The sequence below is a fragment of the Mustela lutreola genome, chromosome 9 (genome assembly GCF_030435805.1).
Source record: "Mustela lutreola isolate mMusLut2 chromosome 9, mMusLut2.pri, whole genome shotgun sequence".
Taxonomy (NCBI): domain Eukaryota; kingdom Metazoa; phylum Chordata; class Mammalia; order Carnivora; family Mustelidae; genus Mustela; species Mustela lutreola.
The window spans coordinates 28,771,620-28,794,145 of record NC_081298.1 but is presented as its reverse complement, the minus strand read 5'-3'; the positions used below and the strand labels follow the sequence as shown (position 1 = coordinate 28,794,145).

The 22,526-nt window shown below is 52.7% G+C and overlaps 1 protein-coding gene across 1 annotated transcript; it reads right to left on the bottom strand.

Annotated features, from left to right (window-relative positions):
- Positions 1 to 19,942, bottom strand: TGM6 (transglutaminase 6). Its single transcript, XM_059134340.1, has 14 exons — positions 19,915 to 19,942; positions 19,059 to 19,172; positions 13,064 to 13,237; positions 12,300 to 12,542; positions 11,442 to 11,560; positions 10,139 to 10,267; positions 8,393 to 8,570; positions 7,732 to 7,870; positions 5,276 to 5,379; positions 4,955 to 5,197; positions 3,970 to 4,311; positions 1,442 to 1,596; positions 1,007 to 1,140; positions 1 to 154 (listed from the first exon to the last, which is right to left on the bottom strand). The coding sequence occupies exons 1-14, from the start codon at positions 19,940 to 19,942 to the stop codon at positions 1 to 3; spliced, it is 2,256 nt and encodes a 751-aa protein (XP_058990323.1).
- Positions 19,943 to 22,526: the final 2,584 nt, after the last annotated feature.

The following is a 22,526-nucleotide window of genomic DNA, read 5'->3' as shown; positions in this document are numbered from 1 at the left end:
TCACTTGGCTGTGGCCACATGGATGATCACAAAGCCCTTGATGTCCGGGAAGTGGGGGCTGACAAGGTCCACCTGAAGCTGCCTCGGGCCGCTCTTGGTCGGGGTGATGTTGAACTGGACCGAGGCCCTCTCCTGGGGCTCCAGGGTGGGCACACTGGGGAAAGGGGATGGGAGAAAGGCAGATCATCAGTTCCCTCCCCTTCTGAGTCTAGCCTGCCATCTCCAGAACCTTTGGGATCAAGGTCAGACCTTGAGACTGACACTCAAGCCTTTATCAGTATGCTTCCAGCTTAATTTTCCCTTCCACCACTTCTTGCTCTTTCCAGCCAGCCAGGCTTGTCCTCTCCCTGTGCCCTGGACACTACCTTATGCTTCCTCTCTCGGGTCTTTTGTCTGCACTGTTCCTCCCACCTAGGATACCCCTCCTATTTTAATTGTACCCAAGGACAATATCAAGTCCTTCTTCTTCCAGGAGACTTTCCCTGATGACCCCAGCCATTGAGACCTCTGGCTGGAAAGCCTCCATCCTTCTTGATGCCTGAAAAGCTTCTTGATTAATCATTTAAGGCCAGCTCCACTGTGGCTTTTCCCCTGGTTTCACCCCATTCCCAATTCAGGGCTGCCTCTGCTTCCCTGGGCCCTGGGGATTGATTCATCTCTCTGCACAAATTGCACTATCCTCATCTGAAGGACCATCCGTCTGTGAGAACACTTTTCCAGGCAGAACCTCATCTGCTCATCTTGGTATTCCCAACAGTCACCAGAGAACAGGCCCTTCTGATTAAGGGTCATGTGAATGAGTGGGTGGGTGAGTGGGTGAGTTATACGACCAAGCCCATGACCGAATGAACAAAGGAATGAATAAATAAAGGAAGGCTGGTGTGTCTAGGCTGTGAGCTGGTTCCTAGGGGTCCAGAGTCTCTCCCACCCTGCCTCACCATTGGCCGCTTCTCCATGGCCCATTGTATAAGGAAGGTAGGTTTCCCACTCCCAGGCTGACACTTACTTGATGCTGAGCTGTCCCTGGAGAAGGCCACTGCCCTCCACCATCAGCACACAGTCCTCCACTTTCTCCAGAAGAGGGTTGACCACCATCACTTTCACCACAACGTCCACCCCTACCACGGCGGGGCCCAGCACCTGGAGGGGTGATTCCCATACATCATTGTCCCCCTCCACGCTCCCAGAGGAGACCCAAGGGTCCCAGCTAGGATGCTGGCTGGAGCCTGGAATGGGCAGGAGTCATGGCTACCCCTTGCATCCACCTACCCCCTTACTGAGCTCCATCATTCTATCGATCCTTCTGCATCCATGCCATTTGTCTCTGCCCTGGAGAGCTGAAGCCAGGGCTAAAAGCACAACTGCCCCAGCCTCTGATGCTCTCCCCCAGCTGTGAGGGGAGCCTGCCGGGAATAGGGTGGTGGAGGCAGATGGGACTCACCTTGATGGTGATGAAGTCCTCCAGAGTGATGTCCTTCTCCACCAAGAGCTTCTCTCCTTTGGTGACAAAGCACATGGCAGCCAAGAGGATCTTCTTGTCCTCTGTCAGATCTTCCTTATATTGAGAGTAAGATATTGTGATTGGGATCTGTTTCTCTGGAAGGAAAAGGAGAGGCAGAAGTTAGGGGTCTTTCAACGGAACCCAAGAGGAGGAAGGGAAGGCTCCATTCCTTACCACAAACCCAAGACAGGCATTATTATTGTCAGTTCACAGATGATGAAACCTAAGGCTCAGAGAGGTTAGTTTCTTGTCCAGTGTTACACAAAAAGTCAATCAAGGAGCCAAGATGAGATGGGATTCAAATTCAAGCCAATTGGCTACCATGACACTAGATTGTTTCTCCAAGAACTCCCGGAGGTGTATTTAAACTTTTCCTAAAAATTCCAGATGCAAGTCTCTCCGGCCATTATCAGGAAGCCACTCACTATTTACTGAGCACCTACTATGTGCTAGGTGCAGAGAAGGAGGGGGTCAAAGGTCTGCCTCCATCTTCCAATTCAGTGAGGAGGCCAATCTTCACTGTTTCTCCTCCCTCCCTCCCCATTAAGGCCCATCCTAGTCGGCCCCCTAGGAGGAAAGCCTTCACGGGTACCCCACTCAGTGATCTCACGCCCTCAGCCTTCTGAGCTCCTGTGGTCCTGGCCATCTGGGTCTCTCACCAGCCACAGACACTCTGCCTGTGCTTTTCTGTCTCTTGAGCATGGGTCGCCATGGGCCCCAGCAGACTGCCAGTCATATCTGGGTATTTTGGGACCACTGTATGTTCTTTTCCCTTGGGTACAGTATGTTCTTTCTGATTTGCCTCTGGCCCTACCACCCCCTGCTGCTCTTTGAGTGTGTCTGTTTCTGTTCTGCCCCTGAGGGTATCAGGTTTCAACCTGTGGAAAAGGTCCTTAAAGGATTTGAACTTGGCTCACTTGCTGGTCTTCCAGGGCTTTGCAAAATGTTGGGTGCTTCTTGAATGCCCTAATTCCGATCCACCTGTCAAAACTCTACACTGCTTTATGGACTTCCTTAGTCCGGTTCATCATGACTGGGAGAATCCTTAACACAGTAACAGCAATAATTAATAATTATAAAAACTAACTTTTACTCACTTTTGTGACTGGGCACTTGGAAACACACTCGCTGATGGACTCATTCAATCCTTGAACAATTCCATGAGTCAGTGTTATTATCTCCAACTTATCATCTCAATAATCCTGCCAATCCCTATGATAACTTACATGTTCCTTAGGTGGCAGGCATCCCACCAAATGCTTTACATGTGTTACATCATTTACTCCTTGGGTGGCGGGAGATCAGGGCTTCTCAAAAGCGTGGTCCTGGGACCAGTGGCATCAGTATCATCTGGGAACTTGTTAGAAATGCAAATTCTAAGCCGCCTCCATAAAATATTATCAAATTGACTCCCGCTGCGTATCAAAAGAGCGATCTGTATATTTATTTAAAGATTACACATCTACTAAAATGATGGGGATGAAGAACTTATAAAAATATGTAAATAACAATGTAATGTGAACAGAGAGAGGCACTAATAAACACAGAGTACCCACAATGTAATCAGACGTGTTTGGCAAAAAAGCAACAGGCATTAAAAATAAAGAAGGAAAACATGTTCACAATTTGTAGGTGGGTGGCAGGATCACAGCTGATCTCTCCCTGTGCCCTCAAAATCTTTAATGAAGACGTATTGCTTTGAATACGAAGAAAAGTCAGGAGAAAGTGCATGTTAGTTAATATTTCCTTAGGAAGTGTTGTTTTGCGATTTGGATTTCGTGAGAGATAAAAAGCCAAAATGCGAAAAAGTGTGTGATGTCTCCTTGACATGTTTTCCTTCTGTCAAAACACACAAGCTTCTGAAACAGGGCCCAGAGGAACAACGTCTTTGCTTAATTGAATCCTCAGAACGCAGAATGTTATGTGAGGGGGAGAGGGAGAGAAACAGACAGACAGACAGACACAGGAGAGGAGGAAAGGGGGCCTGAGGGCAGAGAACATCGTGGAGATAGCAGCTGACATGTACAGAATTCTCAGGACAGGGCCTGGCTCACATAAGCACCTAGTAACCACTGCTTTTGGTCCATGCCCCTCACGTGGGACACTGGAAGCCAGATGGGCTCCCAGAATTTTCTGGATTTTAGGCAGGTGACGAGGGATCCTCCATAGATTGTGAGATGTTCCCAGCAGGGATTCATTTGGGGTATAAGTATTCACAGAGATTGAGATCACTTCATCTCCCTATGAGTTTGCCACCAGATGACTGTGGACTTCTATTATTAATCTCATTACTTAGCTCCTCTGAGCTCAGTTTTCTCACCTGTCAAGTGGGGACAAGAGGCAAGGCTCTGAACACATGCTTAGCATCATCCCTGTCTTTCCTGGGAATGAGCGCAGGATGCTGGGAAATACCCCCTGGCACCCCCGCCCCCAATAAGGGGTCCCCCCACAGGCAAGGGCCTTCCTACCTTCTTCCGGCCCCAGCCGCACTGAGTGGGACTTGCGCAGGATCTCGGCCACCGGCCTGCGGGTATACAGGATAGTGGCTGCACTCAGGTTGACTCGGACCTTCTGGGCCCGGGAGGTGAGGTTGGCCAAGCACAGAGCCAGGCTCAGGTCGTGGCCCAGCCTGGGCGGCTCCAGCATCTTGAACTTGCCGGTGATGTTGGGCTTGGCGGCGGGCTCCAGGAGGTCCTCTCGCCAAAGACCACGGCCACCCGCTCTGCGGAGGCGGGTCCTCCTCCCGGAGGCTTCCACGCTGAACAGCTTCCTCACGGCCTTGCGGTACACCTGCCTCTCCTTGCGGGACCCTGCGGGCATCGCGCATGGTGAGGCGGGCACCCCTTTCCTTCTCCCCCCGTCCTGGGGCCTCACTGCTCAGTCCCCCTCCTCTCTAGGCAAAACCACCCCTCCTTTCCCTCTTCAATCCCAGGAGCCAGATGCATGTCTCAGCCATATACACTGCGTTTCATTCTGGGACTGTTTAAATACATTTAAAATCAGTTTTTAACAACTTCAGATTGGGAAATTTCGCACAAAAATCCAGGTGGCAGCTTCTTTGACAACTGGGTCCGAAGGCTCATCTGATAAGGAGAGCCGGCCCCATTGTGGACTGGCTGTGTGCCAGGTGTAGAGTTCTAGACGCTGTATTCCCCCCACCCCCACCCCCACCAGAGGTCAGTGCTACTCCCATTCCCATTTTACAGATGAGGAACCCAAGGTGCAGAGAAGTACAACAACTCATAAAGGACTCAAAATTTGAACCCAGCAGTCTGGCTCCAAATTCCATGTGTTCAGTTATGCTCCCTTCCCACTGTCTACACGGCAGTGATGCTCGAGAGCTGGGTAATGGCTGCTTCCCTTGCCTTCATAGGCCCAGGCTGGCCTGCGGTTGCCTCTCTGCGGCACAAGGTCACCTTGGGAAACCGACAGAAACTGCCCTATTGCCCTTACCTTCTGGATACTTGTAGAGGCCGGTGATGTCCACGCGGGAGTCGCTGCCCACGGCCTTGGTGCTGATGCATCTCCCGATCTTCTTTGTGTCCGAGTACACCCGCTCCCAGCTCTCATCCTCGTGCCACAGCCACGTGATATAGTCTGCGTTCACCTCCGCGAACACAAAGGGGCCATCGTGGGCCAGGTGCACATCGCCTTCGCGGATGGCGGTGACTGAGGCTGGGCCGCACCGGAACACACCTGAGCAGGAGGGATGGGTGTGAGCAGCATGGGTGAGGGAAAGCAGGGCATCTGTGACCCACTCGGCTGAGACCCTACCTTCGCTCTCCTCCTGGGGGGTGGCGTCCAGAACCTGCCAGCCATTGTAAGAGGGGCCCAGGTCCTGGCGGGCAAACCAGCTCTCATTCCAGACATGGAAGTTCCTGTTGCAGAGAGAGGAGGGAGCGGTGGTTGGGGTGGGGGGTGGGGGGGCTTCGGTGAGGACCAAGGCCAGAGGATGGCAAGTTCCTATTGTGAGCCAGGCCCTTGTCCCAAACTCTGAAATCCTGGGGGCTCCATCTTGGGAACCATTCATTGAACCATACTGGTGAGAGTTCTATATACAATCTGGTAGTGAAATATATGTACGTGTGGATACATGTATGTGTGTGTATATGTATACACATAAATTTGTGAGTGTATATATATATCTCAATATATGTATACACACACACATATGTATCAAGAAACTGTTGTTCAAGGTACCATAAATACCATCACAAATAAGACGGAAGATCTTGCCTTCATGAAGCTTACCTTCTAACAAAGGAGAAAGGGGAACAGGAAGAGAGGTAAAGATGAGAAAGCAGAAAAATAAAACAAACGCAAGTAACAATAAACGCTGGGAAGAAAGAGAGACACCTGAGCGGCGAGTAACCCATGGAGACCTACTCTAGGAAAATGACATCTAAGATGAGGCTTAAATAAGAAAGGATTAGCCATCTGAAGACTGATGGAAACAGTGTTCCAGGCAGAAGGATCAGAACGTGAGAAGGCCCTGAGATGAGAAAAATCTTTGTGTCTTCAAGGAAGAGAAAAAGTACGTTTATCTCTGGGCTTTGGCCAGCAATGGGGGGTAGGCAGGAGTCAGGTTATGCAAAGCTCTGTAGGTCTTGGTAAGGAGTTCAGACTTTAGGTTTCCAACACAAGACTGGCAAAGTGACATCATCTGCACAAGGTTCACACAGTAAGGAAGCAGGAGAGAGAAAGCCTGGTTTGCCTGATTTGGCATCTTTACAGCTGACCCCAGGACTTCTCTTAAGGAGGCAGTGGTCTTTGTGTGGGGACGTATCTGGATAGCACTTGGGTGTACAGGGGCTCCAACATCAAAAGAGACTTTTTTTTTTTTTTTTTTTTTTTGGTGCTTCTGCAGGGAGAGGGAATGAGGAAAACCAAAAGGAAAAGGAAAAGGGAAGAAGAGAGGCAGAGAAAAGGAATGAGACTAGAGATCCGGTTTTTCCTGTTTTTTTTTTTTTTTTTTTTTTTAAGATTTATTTATTTATTTATTTGACAGAGAGTGATCACAAGTAGGCAGAGGGGCAGGCAGAGAGAGAGGAAGGGAAGCAGGCTCCCTGCTGAGCAGAGCGCTCGATGCGGGACTCGATCCCAGGACCCTGAGATCATGACCTGAGCCAAAGGCAGGGGCTTAACCCACTGAGCCACCTAGGCACCCGGTTTTTCCTGGTTTTGACCATGGTTTTCAATACAATTGAAAGGCAGAGCAGGCTCATGCCCAAGTACTTCCACTTAGTTTGCTGTGTAGCCTTGGACAAGTTACTAACCTCTCTGTGCCTCGGTTCCCGCATTGGCAAAACAGGGCTAATAATGCTAGCTTGCTTGCAGGACTGTCTGGAGGAATACACAGGTCAGTATATACACAGCTCTTGGAACTGTGGGCCTGGCATAGACTAGGTGCTCACCAAGTGTGGCGTTATAATTATTTCTAAAACTTTATTTTAAAACTGTGAAGTGTAGGGGCAAGATGAACAGTATTACGTTATCCTGCCGATACCATGTGGGTAAAAAGTCTGGGAGCGAGGGACTGTGAGTATGTCTGTCCTTGTATCTGCAGAGCCTCCCTGTGAAGCAGTGTAAGAAGCTAGTCTCAGTGTTGCCTCCGTGAGGAGGACGGGAGGCTGGAACCTGGCGGGAGGGAGACTTATCCTTGTAGCACATTTGGTGTCTTTTGAATATTAATGCATATGCATGTATTTCCTATGTAAAAAATATCAAATTAGGGCGCCTAGGTGGCTCACTTGGTGAGGCATCTGCCTTCAGCTCAGGTTGTGATCCTGGGGTTTTGAGACTGAGCCCCGCGTGGGGCTCCCTGCTCAGTGGGGAACCCGCTTCCCCCTCTGCCACTCCCTCCTGCTCATGCTCTCTCTCAAATAAATAAAGTTTAAAAAAAAAAAACACAAAAATTTAAATTAAAATGAATTGTTTAAAGTTTTGTGGGAAGAGTCTTGATGGAGCCTCAGAGGGAGGTCATCTCCCCTCCCCCACCCCGAGACATGTTCAGGGCACCCGGCTGCTGACAGAGGAGAAGGGGGTAGGTTATAGGGGTGATGACTCGGAGGGAGTCTTGGGGAGGGCTCAGAGTCCCACAGAGGGGGAACTGGGGTTCAAGGTAGTCCAATCTTAAGTCCTCCCACACTTGGCCTCTGGGTCATGTGTCCCCGGGGCCACCCCTCCTGCAGACAGAATCGGGGAGTCCTTGCATTGGGCTGGGGACCCACCACATGCTGTCTTCTGTCAGGTCCTCCAGTGTCCGTCCAAACGAATCCACATATTTGTCCACACTCAGGTTCCTGTCCGTATCATGGGCCGAGTTAAAGTTGGACACGACTCGGGTGGCGATCCCCAGGCACCTAAGGACTGAAAATCAGGAGGCTGGTGCAGCCCCCAGGAGGTAGTAGAGACCCCCTGCCCCCCTGCCTGGCAAGTGGCAGGAACCCACATCTGTCACAGCCCCTCCGTGTCTCTGCTTTGCCTGCTTCAATCTCAGAAATGCCCCCTTCCCTGTACAAACTCACGGGGGACTCCCCAAGACACTACACCACTCCCGTATGAATAGGCTCTGAGGCTGGCCGGACCTTGGAAGTCCCTACAATAGCCACGTAATTGCCCATTTGTTTTCCCCGGGACTGGGGCGGAGTTCTAGGGGCCGCAGGACTTGCTCCGGGACACTCAAAGAACACAAGAAAGGAGGAGCTGGGCCTCCTTCTGCAAAATAAAAATCAAAAGTCACGTAAAGGAACTAACTGTCTGGTTTCTCTCATCATTAACCAGATTTCCACCTCCCCTTGCCAGAAAAGGGGTGGAGTCTAGGCAACTGTATGCAAATGAAGGCAAAGGAGGGAGAGGCTCAGGGTGGGGGGACCTTCTGTCCCTGGGTACCTGTGCACATGACTCCAGCGAAGACCCAGCACTGGCCATATTTGACCGGCTTGAACCTGCCCTTGAACCACTTGTGCAGAATGGCCACGCTGCCGCTCCAGTGCAGGGGGCTGGTGCCGCCGCCGTACTTGCCCTGCCATTGGCCTTGAACCACGCCCCGGTCATTGTTGCTGTTCACCTGGGCAGAAGAGGGCATCAGTTCACCAGCTGCTAGGGCTTCCCTCTCCGGGACCTCATCATGGTAACACCATCTCCCACTTTGGATGGCCTACTCAGTGGGGGCCACCCCTTCCTTTTAAATCCCCTGAAAACTGGGGGCATCTGCTATCTTAAATTACCTACTTTGGGTACCATTTATCATTTTCTTTTTTTTTTTTTTTTTTTTTTGAGAGAGATCACAGGTAGGTAGAGAGGCTGGCAGAGAGAGAGAGAGAGGGAAGCAGGCTCCCTGAGAGCAGAGAGCCCGATGTGGGACTCGATCCCAGGACTCTGAGATCATGACCTGAGCCAAAGGCAGCGGCTTAACCCAACTGAGCCACCCAGGCACCCCCCATTTATCATTTTCAATGACCTTCTGTTGGGATACACTATTGTTGAAAATTACCTATGATTTTACAGAATTTCTTCTTTTAAATGATCTGTTTTGGGGCCTGTTGGTGGTATCATTATGGAGGCAGTTAGCATTCATTAGATGCTTACTGGATGCAGGCAGTATTCTAAGGGTTCTGAGAGTTTAATGAACCAGTCACAGTCAAGCAACAAGTTAGCAAAAAGTGTGGGCGACCCTCGAGTTCAGGACTTTTGACTTGGAAGCTGTACCGCTATCCCACAGGGCTGTGACTCTCCACTGTCTGGAACTGGTCACTGCTTTTGAGTCCCTGGGCTCCCACATCTCTCCAAGATCTCAAGGAATGAAGAGTATCAACTATAAGGAAATCTGCTTCAAACATTTTTTGGAATTACAGATACCCACCCACTGATTTTAGCACCTGCGTGCAGTGGGCCTTCTGGCTTTCTTTGGGAGGAGGAGACACTGTTGCGTGTAGGAGAATAAAGACGACACTCCTCCCACGGAGAGATGGGCCTGTTCCCCGCTCCCTGAATCTGGGCTGGCCTGAGACTGCTCTGACCCATGACTATGGCAGAATGGGTGCTGTGTCAATTTCCAGGCCCTGGCCTCCTGCATCTCGAAGCTTCCAGTGCTTCTGTTTTGAATCATTGTGTGGCGAGAAGCCAGCTGCTCTGATTACCAGAGATCGCCATGGTGTGAGAAAGCCCAAGCTAGTCACATGGAAAGGCTGCATGGAGAGAGACTCACAACTGGCCAGGCCCAGCGGTTCTGACCAACCCAGCCCAGGGGCCAGACCCACCGTGAGCAAGCCAGCTTGCCATCCTATCTCCAGCAGACACAGCATGGGGACAGAACCGAAGAACCCCTCCCTGCCTGCTAGAACCCAGGCCCCAGACACATGGTCTCGTGAAACCTGTCCAGCCATCGGTGGCCATTCAGACCCTCCCGGCTGGAGCCTCTTGGGGCAGAGACAAGCCATCCTCACGGTGCTCTGCCCAAGTCCCTGATCTATAAAATTTTAAGCACAATAAATGGCTGTTTTGTACCTCTGAGTTTTGGTTGTGTTTTGGGGCAGTGGCAGAGAATTTGAACAAAAGGCGACTGGGAAAATCAGAGGGTGTGTCCCCGGGGTTGGCTGAGGGCCGTGTGTATGCAGGGATGGTGGGGCTCCTCACCATGGCGCTGATGACCCTGCTGACATAGATGGGGTCGTGGCGGTGGGACACATCAGTGGCGGGGTCGTTTTGATGAAGAGGACTTCGGTCCAGGATGGAGAGGCAGATGTTCAGGATATCCTCCTCAAACTGTCCCCAGAAAGGCTGTGCTTAGAGGCTGGAGCCTTGCCATATTCCAGAGCCTCCCACCATGCTTCCCCAGTGGGTCCCTTGTGTCGTGCAGGGGAATTTGCCTGCTGCTACTCTGGGAAGTTCAACCTTAACCATGTCCCTCCCTGCTCAGGAACCAGCCCCCCCACTACCCACAGTGAATTTTGTGGTGAACAAACCAGCCACATCTAGGCCCTCAGCACAGCTCTTTCATTTAAATGACTTTGTCAAAGACATTTGAATGAACTGGCAACACTTAAAAACTGGAGGGCTTTTGCATACAAATGAAGATTCCTGGTCTCTTTTTGCAGGTCTGGGGATCCCTGGATTCACTTTCCCACATGCTGGGGAGTGGTTTTCCCCTAAGTGGACCCCACACTCTCCAGTACCTGGTCCCGACCCAGCCCCGGAGCCCGTGATTAACCTCTGGTTCCTTCACCTGACAATCAGGGTCCCTAACTCACCCCGCCAAACTTTCTCCAGGGCACCCAAAGCCCAGGCGGACAGGACTCCTCTAGCAGGGTCTCTTTGCTCCCTGACTCCCACCTCCATGCTGCCGTGGGCTCTGCTCTCCGCCCAGCCGCGCTGTGCCCGGCTTGGGACACCCAGCCCCGATACCATGAGCCTCTGCCATCCCCGAGGTGGTTTTCCTTCACGCTTTTCTGATTTCCCCCGGCCGCATCTCTACCACTCTGATGCCCTCCTCCCCTCTGCCATCACACCTTTTATTGTAACTGGTTATCTGGGCAGTGGCTCTTAAGTGTGGTTCCAGACCAGCAGAGCAGCACCACCTGGGACCTCGTTAGAAATGCACATTCTCAGGCCCCACCCCAGATCTCTGGGGGCAGGGGGCAGCCATCTGTGTGTTTTAAAGAACCCTCCGTGGGGTTCTCGTGCACCCACAAGGCGGAGAACCCCCTGATGGAGGCGCTTTATTCCTCTATGATGCACCATACCCGAAGCACCTCTCCTTCCCAAGGACCCAGCCCAGGCTTTGGCACAGCTAATAGTAGGCTAGTGACTGAGCAGATGTGCTCTAGGAGTCAGCCCGGCTTGTCCCTGCTGGGAGGAAGTGAACAGAGAGAAGGGCCCCTGGGCTGACTTTCCATGCACCCCAGCCTGCATCCCCCATCTAGCCTGTGCCCCTGGAGACCTGCCCGTAGTTCCAGCCCTGGGCTCGGATGTGCTTCTCCACGCCTCGGAAAATGATCCCGCTGTCGTTCAGCACGTACTCCTGTCTCTCCTCTTCTGAATCCAGAAACACGTCATCCTCTGAAAAGCAGTTGTTGGGCCCAGCATGGGCTGGGGCTCTGGCCTTGCAGGCCTGGGCCAGGGGCTACATCAGGGAGAGCAGCAGGATGGTGCCCAGAAGCTTGGGACGGGGTAGGGGAGGTGGGGGGAGGGCAGAGGGGCTGTGGGCTCCTAGGCTGCCTTCTGGTCAAGCCTCATTTCACCTGGGGGCTCCATTCCCGAGGCAGAGACCCACCCCAACCCAGCCCAAGGCTGAGGGCCTTTAGGAATCCTGACTCTTTGGGTGACCCTGCTTGGTGTTGACAGCGGCCTCATGTTTCTTAAATATTAATCGGAGTACTGACCCTGGTACTCCTTGTAGTATACTTTGTACATCACAAGCATTAGCACTATGACTTCTCACTGTAATCCCTCGAGGGGTTACGGCAGATGGGGAAACCAAAACTCACAGAGGGAGGCGGCTTAGCAGAGTGGGGACTAAACCAAAACTGTTGATGGTGGGAGCCTGGGCCTCTTCTCTCACAAATTCCCATCCCTGCTGACTGGCCCCGCACACCCAAAACCACTGGTTCCTGTCCCTCTGGCACAGGATCATTGTAGCACCTGCTACCAGGTTCCTCTGCCTAATCCCAGCTCTCTCCAAGCTCTTGGCATTCACCTCTGTGTCGCTTAGCTTGCCTGCCAGATCCCCCGCTAAGGGCAGGCCCACCTCTAGGACAGCTTCCCGGAAATCCTCTGCCTTGGACATGCCAGCTCCTACCTGGGCACCACGGGTTGAAAAGGAGAATGAATTCACCCAGCTTCCGGTCATTTTGTTTTCGGCGAGAGGAGACCCTGGTGCTCATCAGGTAGCGGCCGATGGCAGCGTTGGGAGGGCTGGTGATGCTGACGGTCACGGTGTTCTCCATCTGAGCCTCTTCCACAACTGTCCAGTTCTTGCCCGTTTCCGGCTCCGATACCTGGAACACAGCTTTGGTGTGGCGGTCCTCAGAAGCCTGGGGTCCTGGCAGAGAGGAGAGGGAATCAGGAGACCCAGCCATCCCTAGGAAAGCCAGCTCTAGAGAAGCAGAAAAGCTACAAGCCTGGAATGCCAACCTTCACGCCCTGAACCGCCGAGCCACTGCTGGGGTCCACCTCCGCTGTTCCCGATTTCCCACCCACCTCCTGGATCTAGGAGAAAGTAACAACACCCCTGAAATCAAAGTCTATCATTTGTCTGTCTAGGAAAGAAAAGCCTGGGCTCCAAAAGTTCCTGAAGAATTTCCATAGTTTTCCAGAGCCCTAGATTCCTTAGCAGGCAGAGAATTCCAGCACAGGCGTCATCTCTCACCACCTGCTGGCAGGGCCCGCCGGCCATCTGCAACAGGTGGTCAGCAAAAGCCTCTAGGGGTCAGAGCTCAGCCCATCTGTGGGGTCTGGGACTTGCCCCCTTCCAGTCTGCACTGATGACCAAAGGATCTCAGATCACTGGTCACAGAACGATCTCGGATGTAGACCAGCGGGGGTTGCTGGCGAGACGGTTACCTGTCTCCACAGTGAAGATGACGGTCTCCTGGTCCTCCAGGGGTCTGTTTAGCTCCAGCACCAAGGTGAATGCCTGGCCCCTGCGAACCACGAGCTCTGGGCTGGGGTACTCCTGGGTGTGGTGGGCGGCACCGTTTTTCTGGCTCAGCCAGTCCACCTCGGTGACTCTGATCCCTGAGCAGGGAGAGGACAGGGAGGTGAGGCCAAGCCCTGGACACGTGTCTCATCCACGTCTGCCGTGCCCTCCCGTCTGCTTCAACCTGCCAGTCATTTGCTCATGCAGCTACTTTTTATCATATGCAGTCCGTTCTGGTTATTCACAGTACTTAGGTTACTTAAAGTCGCCGGGAATGCTGAATTAGTGAATACTGAACCATGACTCTTAGCCTGAGCCCCAGCCCCCAGCCCCCCGAGTGCCCAGCTGACAGCCAGCACCGACTCAGCAGCCATGGGACAAGCCATCTTGCAAGTAAATCCTCCAGCCTCTGGTCATGTGCTGCCTCCACTGATCCCAAATGAAGCAGAAACCAGTTGTCCCCACGAAGCTCTGCTCAGAATGTGGGTTTGTGAGTGAGAGGATGATTGCTGTTGTTTTAAGCCTCTAAGTGTTGGGGCGGTTTGTTATACAGCAGTAGGTAGCTGAAACATGCAGGCGGCCCAGGAATCCCTGGGATGGAATTTTCCAACAAGCCCAGTGGGATCAGGACCCAAAGTTTGATTTCATTTAAATAGTATCAGTAAACGTGATCATCTTTCCTTTTTCCCTCCTTCCTTCCCTCCCTTTCTTCTTTTAGATGGGGGAGTGGGGGTGGCTCAGAGGGAGAGGGAGAGAATCTTAAGCAGGCTCCATGCCGTGCTCGGAGCCCCATGTGGGGCTGGATTTCACCACCCTAAGATCATGACCCGAGCCAAAATCAAGAGTTGGATATTTAACCCACTAAGCCATCCAGGTGCCCCTGTGATGTGCCTTTCGCATGTAAATTTGGGTTGTCAGTTCATAGTGTATTTTACTGACAAAAACTGAGACCCAGAGATGGAAAGAAAGGGGCTTCTTGCCTGAAGACACCAAGTCCAGCCACACCCTGTATGGGGACAAGCCAGAACGGATGCAATTGTTTTTTTGTGTTTTGTTTTGTTGGGGATGAGTGGGGAGCAGGGGGTAATTATCTCAGTGTGGCACGCCCCAGGGATTCTTGCAAGGCGGGTGGTTAGGAGCTAAAAAGAGTCCCTGGGCTGAGGGTCATAGGTTCAAGACCTAGGGATCCCATCTTGGCTTCCCCTTTCCCTGTCACAGTCCAAACAGCTCCAACCGCTCCCCCCTGCCCCTGCTGCACCCCCCCCCCCCCATCCCTGGGCTCCTGGAGCCTCATCACAGCAGGGCAAGAGGGGTGGAATGAGTCACAAATGCCATTATCTGTCATTATCCCCAAATCTCAAAGACCATCTCTCTCACAGCTTCCTGCCAGGGTCAAAGTCCCTCCTCTGAATTCTGGGTGACTGCAGGGTCATAGCTCCTGCTTGTGTACCTCTGAGAGGCGGCTCATCACCTGCCCAGATGTGAAAAAGTTCTTCCTTCCCCAGAACCAAAGAGTTTTCTTCTCGAAACTTCCCCTCCATTTGTCCCCATGCTGCCTTTCCCTCACCCTCCCAGAACACTGCTGTTCCTTCTAGCCCAGGACAGCTTAACAGAGCTGTGACTGAGAAATCCTGCACTGCCCCCTCCTCACACCATACCTGCCCTGACCCAGGAGGTCCCCGCTCCAGTCCCCGTTCTGTCTGTACTCGTGAGCATCACACCCTCATGACCTGGCATCCGTGGGCTAATTGTGTACGCTGGGGGCGGGGTGTGGTGAGATTCCGTGGGGAGCGAGCAACTCTTCTGGTGATTACAGCCCAGGGGGCCCTAGCAGGTGTCCTCCTCAGCTTGCAGGGACCACTGGGCACAGAAAGGGGGAGCCTACATGTGAGGCAGCCCAAGGCCAGGAGATAGCTGCGCATGTGGGATGGCTTCCAGAACCCCAATGTCTCCTTTTCCATATACTCAGCTCCAATTCTTCTGAGACTAAGACTGCGTCTCCAATCAGTCATCAAGGACGTCCAGACATAACTGTTTGCTTACAGGTCTCTCTCCTCCTCTGTGAGTGCTGTGAAGGCAAGGCATAGGTCTCCTTCTCTCTGGGTGGTCTGAGCCCCGCTCCCGGCCCAGAGCAGTGTAGAGGCTCAGTGAATGTTGGTTGGATGAATGAATGTCCCTCCCTGTCCCTCGGTGGGGACAAGGGTGTGAAAAGGGGAGCTTCTCAGCTTCCTGGCACACCCTTGGGATGAACACCTGTGCCCTGTCAGTTGCCCACACCCTGTTCCCCCCCACCACCCATAATCCCCTCTGTCAAGTCGCCACATTCCAAAGCCTGCTCTTCCTTCCTGTCTTCCTTCCCTCTGCAGTCCTGGGCCTAGGTGGGGTTCCTGCCACTGGTTCCCTCCATGGGATAAGGGTTAAGGTGCTTCCTCTCTCTGGGCCTCAGTTTCCTTATCTGTGAAATGAGCCTAGAAGAACTTTTCCTATTTGGGTTGTTGGTGGTTCGCTGAATTGAGTGTTTCTGATTCCCTCGGGATTCCTCTCGGCCGCTCCCACAAGATGCCCCCCAACCCCTGAGCACACACCTACAGAAGCTTGTTCCACCGACCCCGGGTGGGCGCCAGGGAAGGGATGGGAGACGCAAAGTCCCATCAAGGACTTCTCTGCTCCACAGCACACCTGAGGCCCTGAGGATAGAATGGAAGACATCTGTCTTCCCCGGGCTCCCACCTTGGACAGATGCTGGGCAAGTTCTGGCCCTGAGCTCAGGGTCCACGGATGCCCAACCCAAGGCTGTACCCCCCGAAACATGGAAAGAGGGATGTGGTAAGAGCATTCTCTCTGCCTGACCCATCACCCCAAAGCCTCATGGCCCCTCCAGCTGCTTTTCTTTCCTTCTCCCGCCTACCTTCCTCTCTCAGCCTTCTTTTCGTCCGGGACTAGGCGCCCGATTTCAGAGGCACACACCTCAGTTCAAACGCAGACTAGTTCACTCGCTGTGTGACCTGAGGCAAATGACTGAACCTCTCTGAACTTCAGTCTCCTGGTAAAGATGGGCATTGTGATAGGAGCCGCCCCCTCATATTGTAGCCCTGAAGCGAAACAAGTCATGTGGAGTGCTGGGAGCAGCGCCTGGCACACACGAGGTGCTCAGTACGCATGCGTGCTGGGACTCCGATGATCGTCAGCACTTGCCAAGGGCCACTGGCTGCCGGTCCCGTGTTTTGCCAATCAGTGTTCTCCGGAAACTTCCACTTATTGGCTGTGTGGCCCTGGCTAAGTGAAGGGACCTCTCTGAGGTTCAGATGGCCTTCCCTGAGAAGTGGCAATAAGACTAATACTTTGATTATAGACTTTTCGGGAAGACGGGGTAAGGACCACAAGTAGGGCAAGGAGAAAATGCATCTCCTAAGCCTGGAAATCCAGAGAGTGAGAGGAGCCATTAATAAACACTCTCAGGCAATAAGCTTCAGCCAGGGTGAGCTGTCTCTGTATGTGGTACTTAGCCCAGTGCTGGGTTCCCGGTTCGCTGGGTCAGTGCATGGGTTGGGGGGCCTCCTACTCTCTCCACATCCTCTCCACTGCCTCGGCTCGCCCCTTCCCTGTTCCCACACATATTGTTTATCTTTGTACTCTCCCTCTTCACCTCTGCTGAAATGACCGCACGGCTCCAACAGTCTTTCAGCATTTTCTAGCTCACGCTGTTCAGTCCATCCTGTTACTATGGAGAAACCCAGCTTCCATGAGGAGCAGGGACTCTTCTGACTGCACAGGGGTCAATGTGTCATTTTCCCTGCTCCAGAGCCATCAGATCCACAGCCACGATGCTGCCATTCAAGGTCCCCCACTGTCTGCCCCTGCCTGCAACTTCCCACCCAGCCAAGGGCATCTTCTCTCCAGCTCATTTGCTCACTAGCTGGCCCCAGACCTCAGCTTAGGAACGAGTCCTACTTGGAGGAAACAGTTGCTGCCCGCACTCCCAGTCTTCACCACCAACCCCAGCTCCTTGGGTGACACCAGACAGCTAGTAATGCTCTCCTCCCCAGATCTCTGTCCCAGCCCAGGGCTGACCCCCAGTGGGGCTGAGCCCAGGAGGCTGTGCTGACGCCAGTGATCTCTCCCAGACTCCCGACTCGGCATAATTGTTTTTTAATGGGCCCCATTATGACCCTATCCTTAGTGTGCATCACAAGCACCTGATCTCCACAGCTAAATGATTAATTGGGGAGTTGCCTGGGGCCACTGCCCAATCTCCCTTTCCTTTCTGGTCCTGTTGGAAGTGGCCAGCCTCTCTAACCAGTAGGCAGTAGTGAGAACATCTCAGCTGGAACCTGCCCAGAGTATGTCCTTCGAGTCTTAGAATTTCCGAGCTGAAAGCTTATTATAATCCAATAATGGCAAAGGGGTCTCAATTCATTTGCTGGCACCGATTGGCTGGTAGGACTACTTGAAGAACTATGTTGGGGAGAGTGCCAGGGCCATATCCAGGCCCTGTAGGGGAGAGTTTGGGGCTCAGCTAGAGATATCTGCCATAGAAAGCATGCAGGCCATGCACTCTGCTTTCAGAATCCGATGTCTTGGTCATTCACACACGGATTCCATGGTGAGCAGGTGCCTTCTGTCCAGAGGAGTAGGTCCCCAAGAAGCCAGGAAGACCCAGAAAACCAGGGCACTGAATTCGACCTAACTAACTGTCACTTCGATGTGATGGGTCTCCCCTGTTATGGTACAGTTGGAGAAACTGAGCTTCAGAGAGAGGACTGACCACCCAGCAAGGTAGTAATGGATCAGACATTGGATCCCCCCCCGACTCTGCACCCGGAAGGGTCCCTTCTCAGCAATTAAACTTTGCCAACTTTAAGGCGGATAGTATATCAGATAATTAGAGAAGAGGGACCTCTAGGTGCGCCCTGAAAGGTAGGAAGGAAGGAAGCAGAGCCAATCCCCCTGGAACCCAGGGCTAACAGGGCAGAAGCAGCCTCCGCCCTCGAAACAGCAGTCTGGGCTGTGAACTGGGGGGCCCCCGCCCTCAGTGAGCAGACAGACCCAGCCTGAGAGCCAGGAAGGCCCAGGATGACCCTGAATGCTAGGACCTGCCAGGGTGGAGTGAGAAGTTGAAATATGACAAGGAAATTGAACTTTGAAAGTCAGAAAATAAACAAGAGTTGACTCATATGATTGTCACATGACCCTGAGCACTAGAAGACAGAAGGGATAAAATTAGGAACGTCGTTTAAAGACCTATGAGAGTAGGACCCCTGCGTGGGCTGACTTGCTCACCCCTGGACCCCAGCACCTAGCAAGAGGAGGCATAAAATATGCAATCGTTAGCTAGAAGGTGAATTCCTGGGGTGGAGGGGAGTTGGCCCCTCCCTCATTGGGCCCTACAGCGGGGTGGGGGCACATTTTCTGGGTCTGCTGCCTGCGAGGCCCCATGTGAGATATTGTGGGGCGTTTGGCACACTTGGTCTCATCAGTTCCTCACAGCAGTCTCTGTGAGATGATTTGTATTATAATTCCCATTTTACAGATGGGAGGATGGAAGCACCAGGGGTAATTTCTCTGGCTCAAGGTCACATAACTCTTTTCACCTCAGACAGAGCTGCTCCTGTCTTCGAATCTTCGGGGTGGGAATTTGAAGAGGACCCAGTCCATGGGGCCTTTCTCTGCCCCGTCTCTCTTCCCCTGTTTGCCAGGTGGGTGGGAAAGGCCTGGCTGCAGGCCGGGAAGGGCTCTGCCACACGGCCTTGTTGGGCCATCTGCGGATGGCCTCTGTGTTCTCAGGAACATGAGGGAACAGCGCGTGAATCGTGTAGCAAGGCAATCCTAAGGATCCATGCTCAAAGTTTCATTGCACAGACACCGCATTTCCTGAAGCTCCCCTCTGTGCCCTGAGGCCCCCAGGCCCTGCCCACTCACCTGCCATGCCGGGACCGGCCTGCTCTTGCTTCCTTGGCGTGCAGTGCGCAGACTGTCTGGACGGTGTGTCGGAGCACCAGCCCGCCCCGTGTTCGCAAGGCAGATCTCGGGGTGCTGCCCGGCAGGACAGTCAGAATCCTCAGGGAGGCGTGGCCCTTCTTACCCTAGCAGTGACACCTAATCACCCACTAATTGTCCTGGTTTGCACCTCAAGGGTGTCCCGCGTGGGAGTGGCTTCTGCCAAGAGGCTTTCCGAACACAGATTTGGGAGGTGGTCTGTGGGAGAAACTGAGGCCCAGAAAGGTCACAAGCCTGGCATGAACAGAGGAAGGGGGAGAGGAAAGCCAATGGGAACTGGGTGTGTGGTCTCCCATTGTCACCCTCCCAGCAGCCTTCTGATGAGAACACAGAGCCTCAGAGACAGTGCCCTCCAGGTAGAGGGTGATAAGCTGTGGGTACTGGGCCAGGACCCAGGGCTCACGGCAACTGATCTGGGGACATCTTCTCCCATCCTGGGTGAGAGGAAAAGGCTCTGGGGCCACAGTGCTCTCTTCTGTACGGGCTCCAGAGGTAACTACAGGGGTAAGGCCTACCGTCCTCCCTGGGCCATGCCCCCAACCATGCCACACCCTCTGTCTCCCATATGCCCCACTAACAGGCTCGGCCTCTGGGGAGGAGCTCTGAGTTTCAGAGAGAGAAGCTTCAGACCCACAGTGGCCTGGGTTTGAAGGCCAGCCTCTTCTCCCAGTCACAGGAGCTGTAAAATGAAGACAGAGGCCTCTCCTTATAGGGCGACCCCGGGGGTGCCTGGGATAACACGGGGACAGGATCCAGATGCCCAGGGACCTTGACTCACCTGTCTCTCCTCTCTTGTAGTTGCTCATGCTGTGGAACTTGGCCCATTTCTGACCTTGTCCACCTCTTCAAAGTCTGCAAACTTTCCAGTTTGGGACTTCTGAGCTTTGGGGTGGGGTGATGAAGTTGGCATGCCGCCTTGCCCCCTCTGCCTGTATGAAATCCACCCTGGAAATTAAAAGGAGAAACTGAGGTCCAGTTTCTCTCTGGGCCCAGACAGCCTGATTGCTTGGACTCCTCTCAGGGTCTCCCCGTGTTAACGCAACTGCCAGGAGTGAAATCAACCTAGGCTATTGGGAGGAGGTCAATAAGAAAGAGGGGAGTGGCCCTTGGCTTCAAAGCCAAGGCTAATTTACCCGACTTTGCGAGCTGGCTCCAGCCCAAAGCTTAGAGACCTGGCAGCCTCCGGTGCCCATGACCTTGAGCAAGACCTCCTCATCTCAGAACCCTGGCTTCTCCAACTGTGACCTAAAAAGGCCAGCTGAAAGCATGAAGCACCCTCTTAGCTCACAGACTAAGATCCCAGCGCTCCAAGATTCCCGACCTCAACGCTTCTGAAAGTCTTACCTCGTGGCATGAAATAGAAGGAATTTTATTTTCCTGGGAGCTGGGACGGAAGTTTCTCTCTATTGGTATGTGCCCTGAAGGGATGGCTTGGAGCCCACAGAGGCTTGGGGGGGGTGGATCAGGGAGGAGGGGGGAGTCTGGAAGAGGGGGGCAAGAAGGAGTGAGGTCAGCAAGTGCTGTGCACCGTGGCTTCCTGCGATCACCTCGCACACAAGAAAGTGTATAAAACCCCCAAGTGTTTGATGTGGAAAGTGAGAGAGGGGTTGAATTCTGCTCACCAGTTTGATGCAGGCCAAAACATCTTTAATGGGCTGTTCGCGGGCCTGCACTGCCTTTAATTATTGCCTCCTGGCCCCGGGCCAGGCTGTTCCTTCCCCCTGCCCTGCTGCCTGAGGACCCGGCCCACTAAAGCTGCTTGTTGGCCTGTGAGGGTCAGGCTCCGCCCCACTAATCACTGTCTCATCCAGGGCCCTTTATCTTTCATCTTGGGTTTTCCTGGACTTGGGCTCCCAGAAAATAGGGCCTTTAAAAGCACCCCCCTGCCCAGCCCCAAACAACTCCAGACGACAAGACAATTTGTGCTCAAGCTTAGAGGAGACCAGTGTACTCTGGGTTGAGAACCAGGAGACTGGACTCTGTTATCTCCCAGCCTAACTGGCTGTGTGACCCTTGACCAGTCACTTACCTTCTCTGGACCTTGGTGCCTAATGAGATTGCAGACTAGGTCTTACCGGTTCCGACTTTCTCTGATTCTACATGATCACGCAGGAACCAAAGACAGGGACAATTCAGGATACCCCAGTGTTGCATCACAAATTAGATCCATGCCTGTGGAATAAACACATGCTTTAAGAATGGCATGCTTTTCCAGGACTCCTGGATGGCTCAGTCGGTTAGGAGTCTTCCTTTGGCTCTGAACATGATCTCAGGGTCCTGGGATCAAGCCCAGAGTTGGGCTCCCTGCTCAGTGGGGAGTCTGCTTCTCCCTCTGCCCTTCCTCCCTGCTGGTGCTTTCTCTCTCTCTCAAATAAATAAAACAATTATTTTTTAATATTTTATTTTTCTATTTGACAGAGAGAGCGAGAGAGTATGCACAAGCAGGGGGAACAGCAGGGCAGAGGCAGAAGGAGAAGCAGACTCCCTGAGCAGGGAGTCCGATGCCGGCTCTGATCCCAGGGCCCCGAGATCCTGGGGTCAGCTTAACTCACTGAGCCACCCATGTGCCGCTAATAAATAAAAATCTTTAAAAATTGTTTGCTTTTCTGACTGTAAAGATAATATACACTTGTAGAAAATCCAAGCAATACAGAGAAAGAAGAAAGTATACAGGCATGTCACTGCAAACATATGTAAAGAAATTCACATGCATCCAGCTGTACAGAGACGGGAGTTTATAGCCTAACCTTTTCACTTAACCGTATGATGTGCTCATCTCACGCTCCCTTTCCAGATCACGGAATACACACGCGCACAGTCATGACTAGTGGCATTTCTAGTGCTAATTTACATACATTTGCTTACTTTCCCTGAATTGATGGGAATGTCATTTTTTTTTCCGGGTTTTTGCCCTTAGGAAGAAACGTCATGCTCTTCATGGAGCGGTTTTGGCATCCTTGCATTTCCGTCCCGTTGACGACAGACATCGAGAGAGCTTCTGTTCTCTCATCTGCTCCCAGCATCGAGCCGTCGATCTGGTGGGAGAGGGCGGGTCACGCTAACCTCCCCTGTCTTTTTGGTGGGGGAATACAGAAAAACAGAGGCCTCCTTGTAGACAGCGGAGAATAGGGGAGAGGTTTTCTCCAGAGTTGGGCAGAGCAGCAGAGACCCAGGTGGGGCCTCTGCCCTTTGAACAGTAAAGGGATTACTCACAGGGTTTAGACCAGCAAAGTGTGGGCACCAAAACCAAGGTTTTTAAAAATAATTAAAAAAAAAAAATCTAAGCGATTACTTTGGGAAAAAGAAGGATCTGGGGGTGGGTATTTAATTTCAAGTTTACTCTTGTTTTAATTACATGGATTGGAGGGCACCATGACTTTTTCTCTTGTC

Excerpts from the sequence above, each read along its gene's own strand:
- TGM6 (XM_059134340.1), bottom strand. The coding sequence starts at position 19,942 with ATGAGCAACTACAAGAGAGGAGAGACAG. Across the intron at positions 8,571-10,138 it reads GCAGGGTCATCAGCGCCATG|GTGAACAGCAACAATGACCG; the intron begins GTGAGGAGCCCC and ends TCTTCTGCCCAG. Across the intron at positions 5,198-5,275 it reads CCCCCAGGAGGAGAGCGAAG|GTGTGTTCCGGTGCGGCCCA; the intron begins GTAGGGTCTCAG and ends CCTCCTGCTCAG.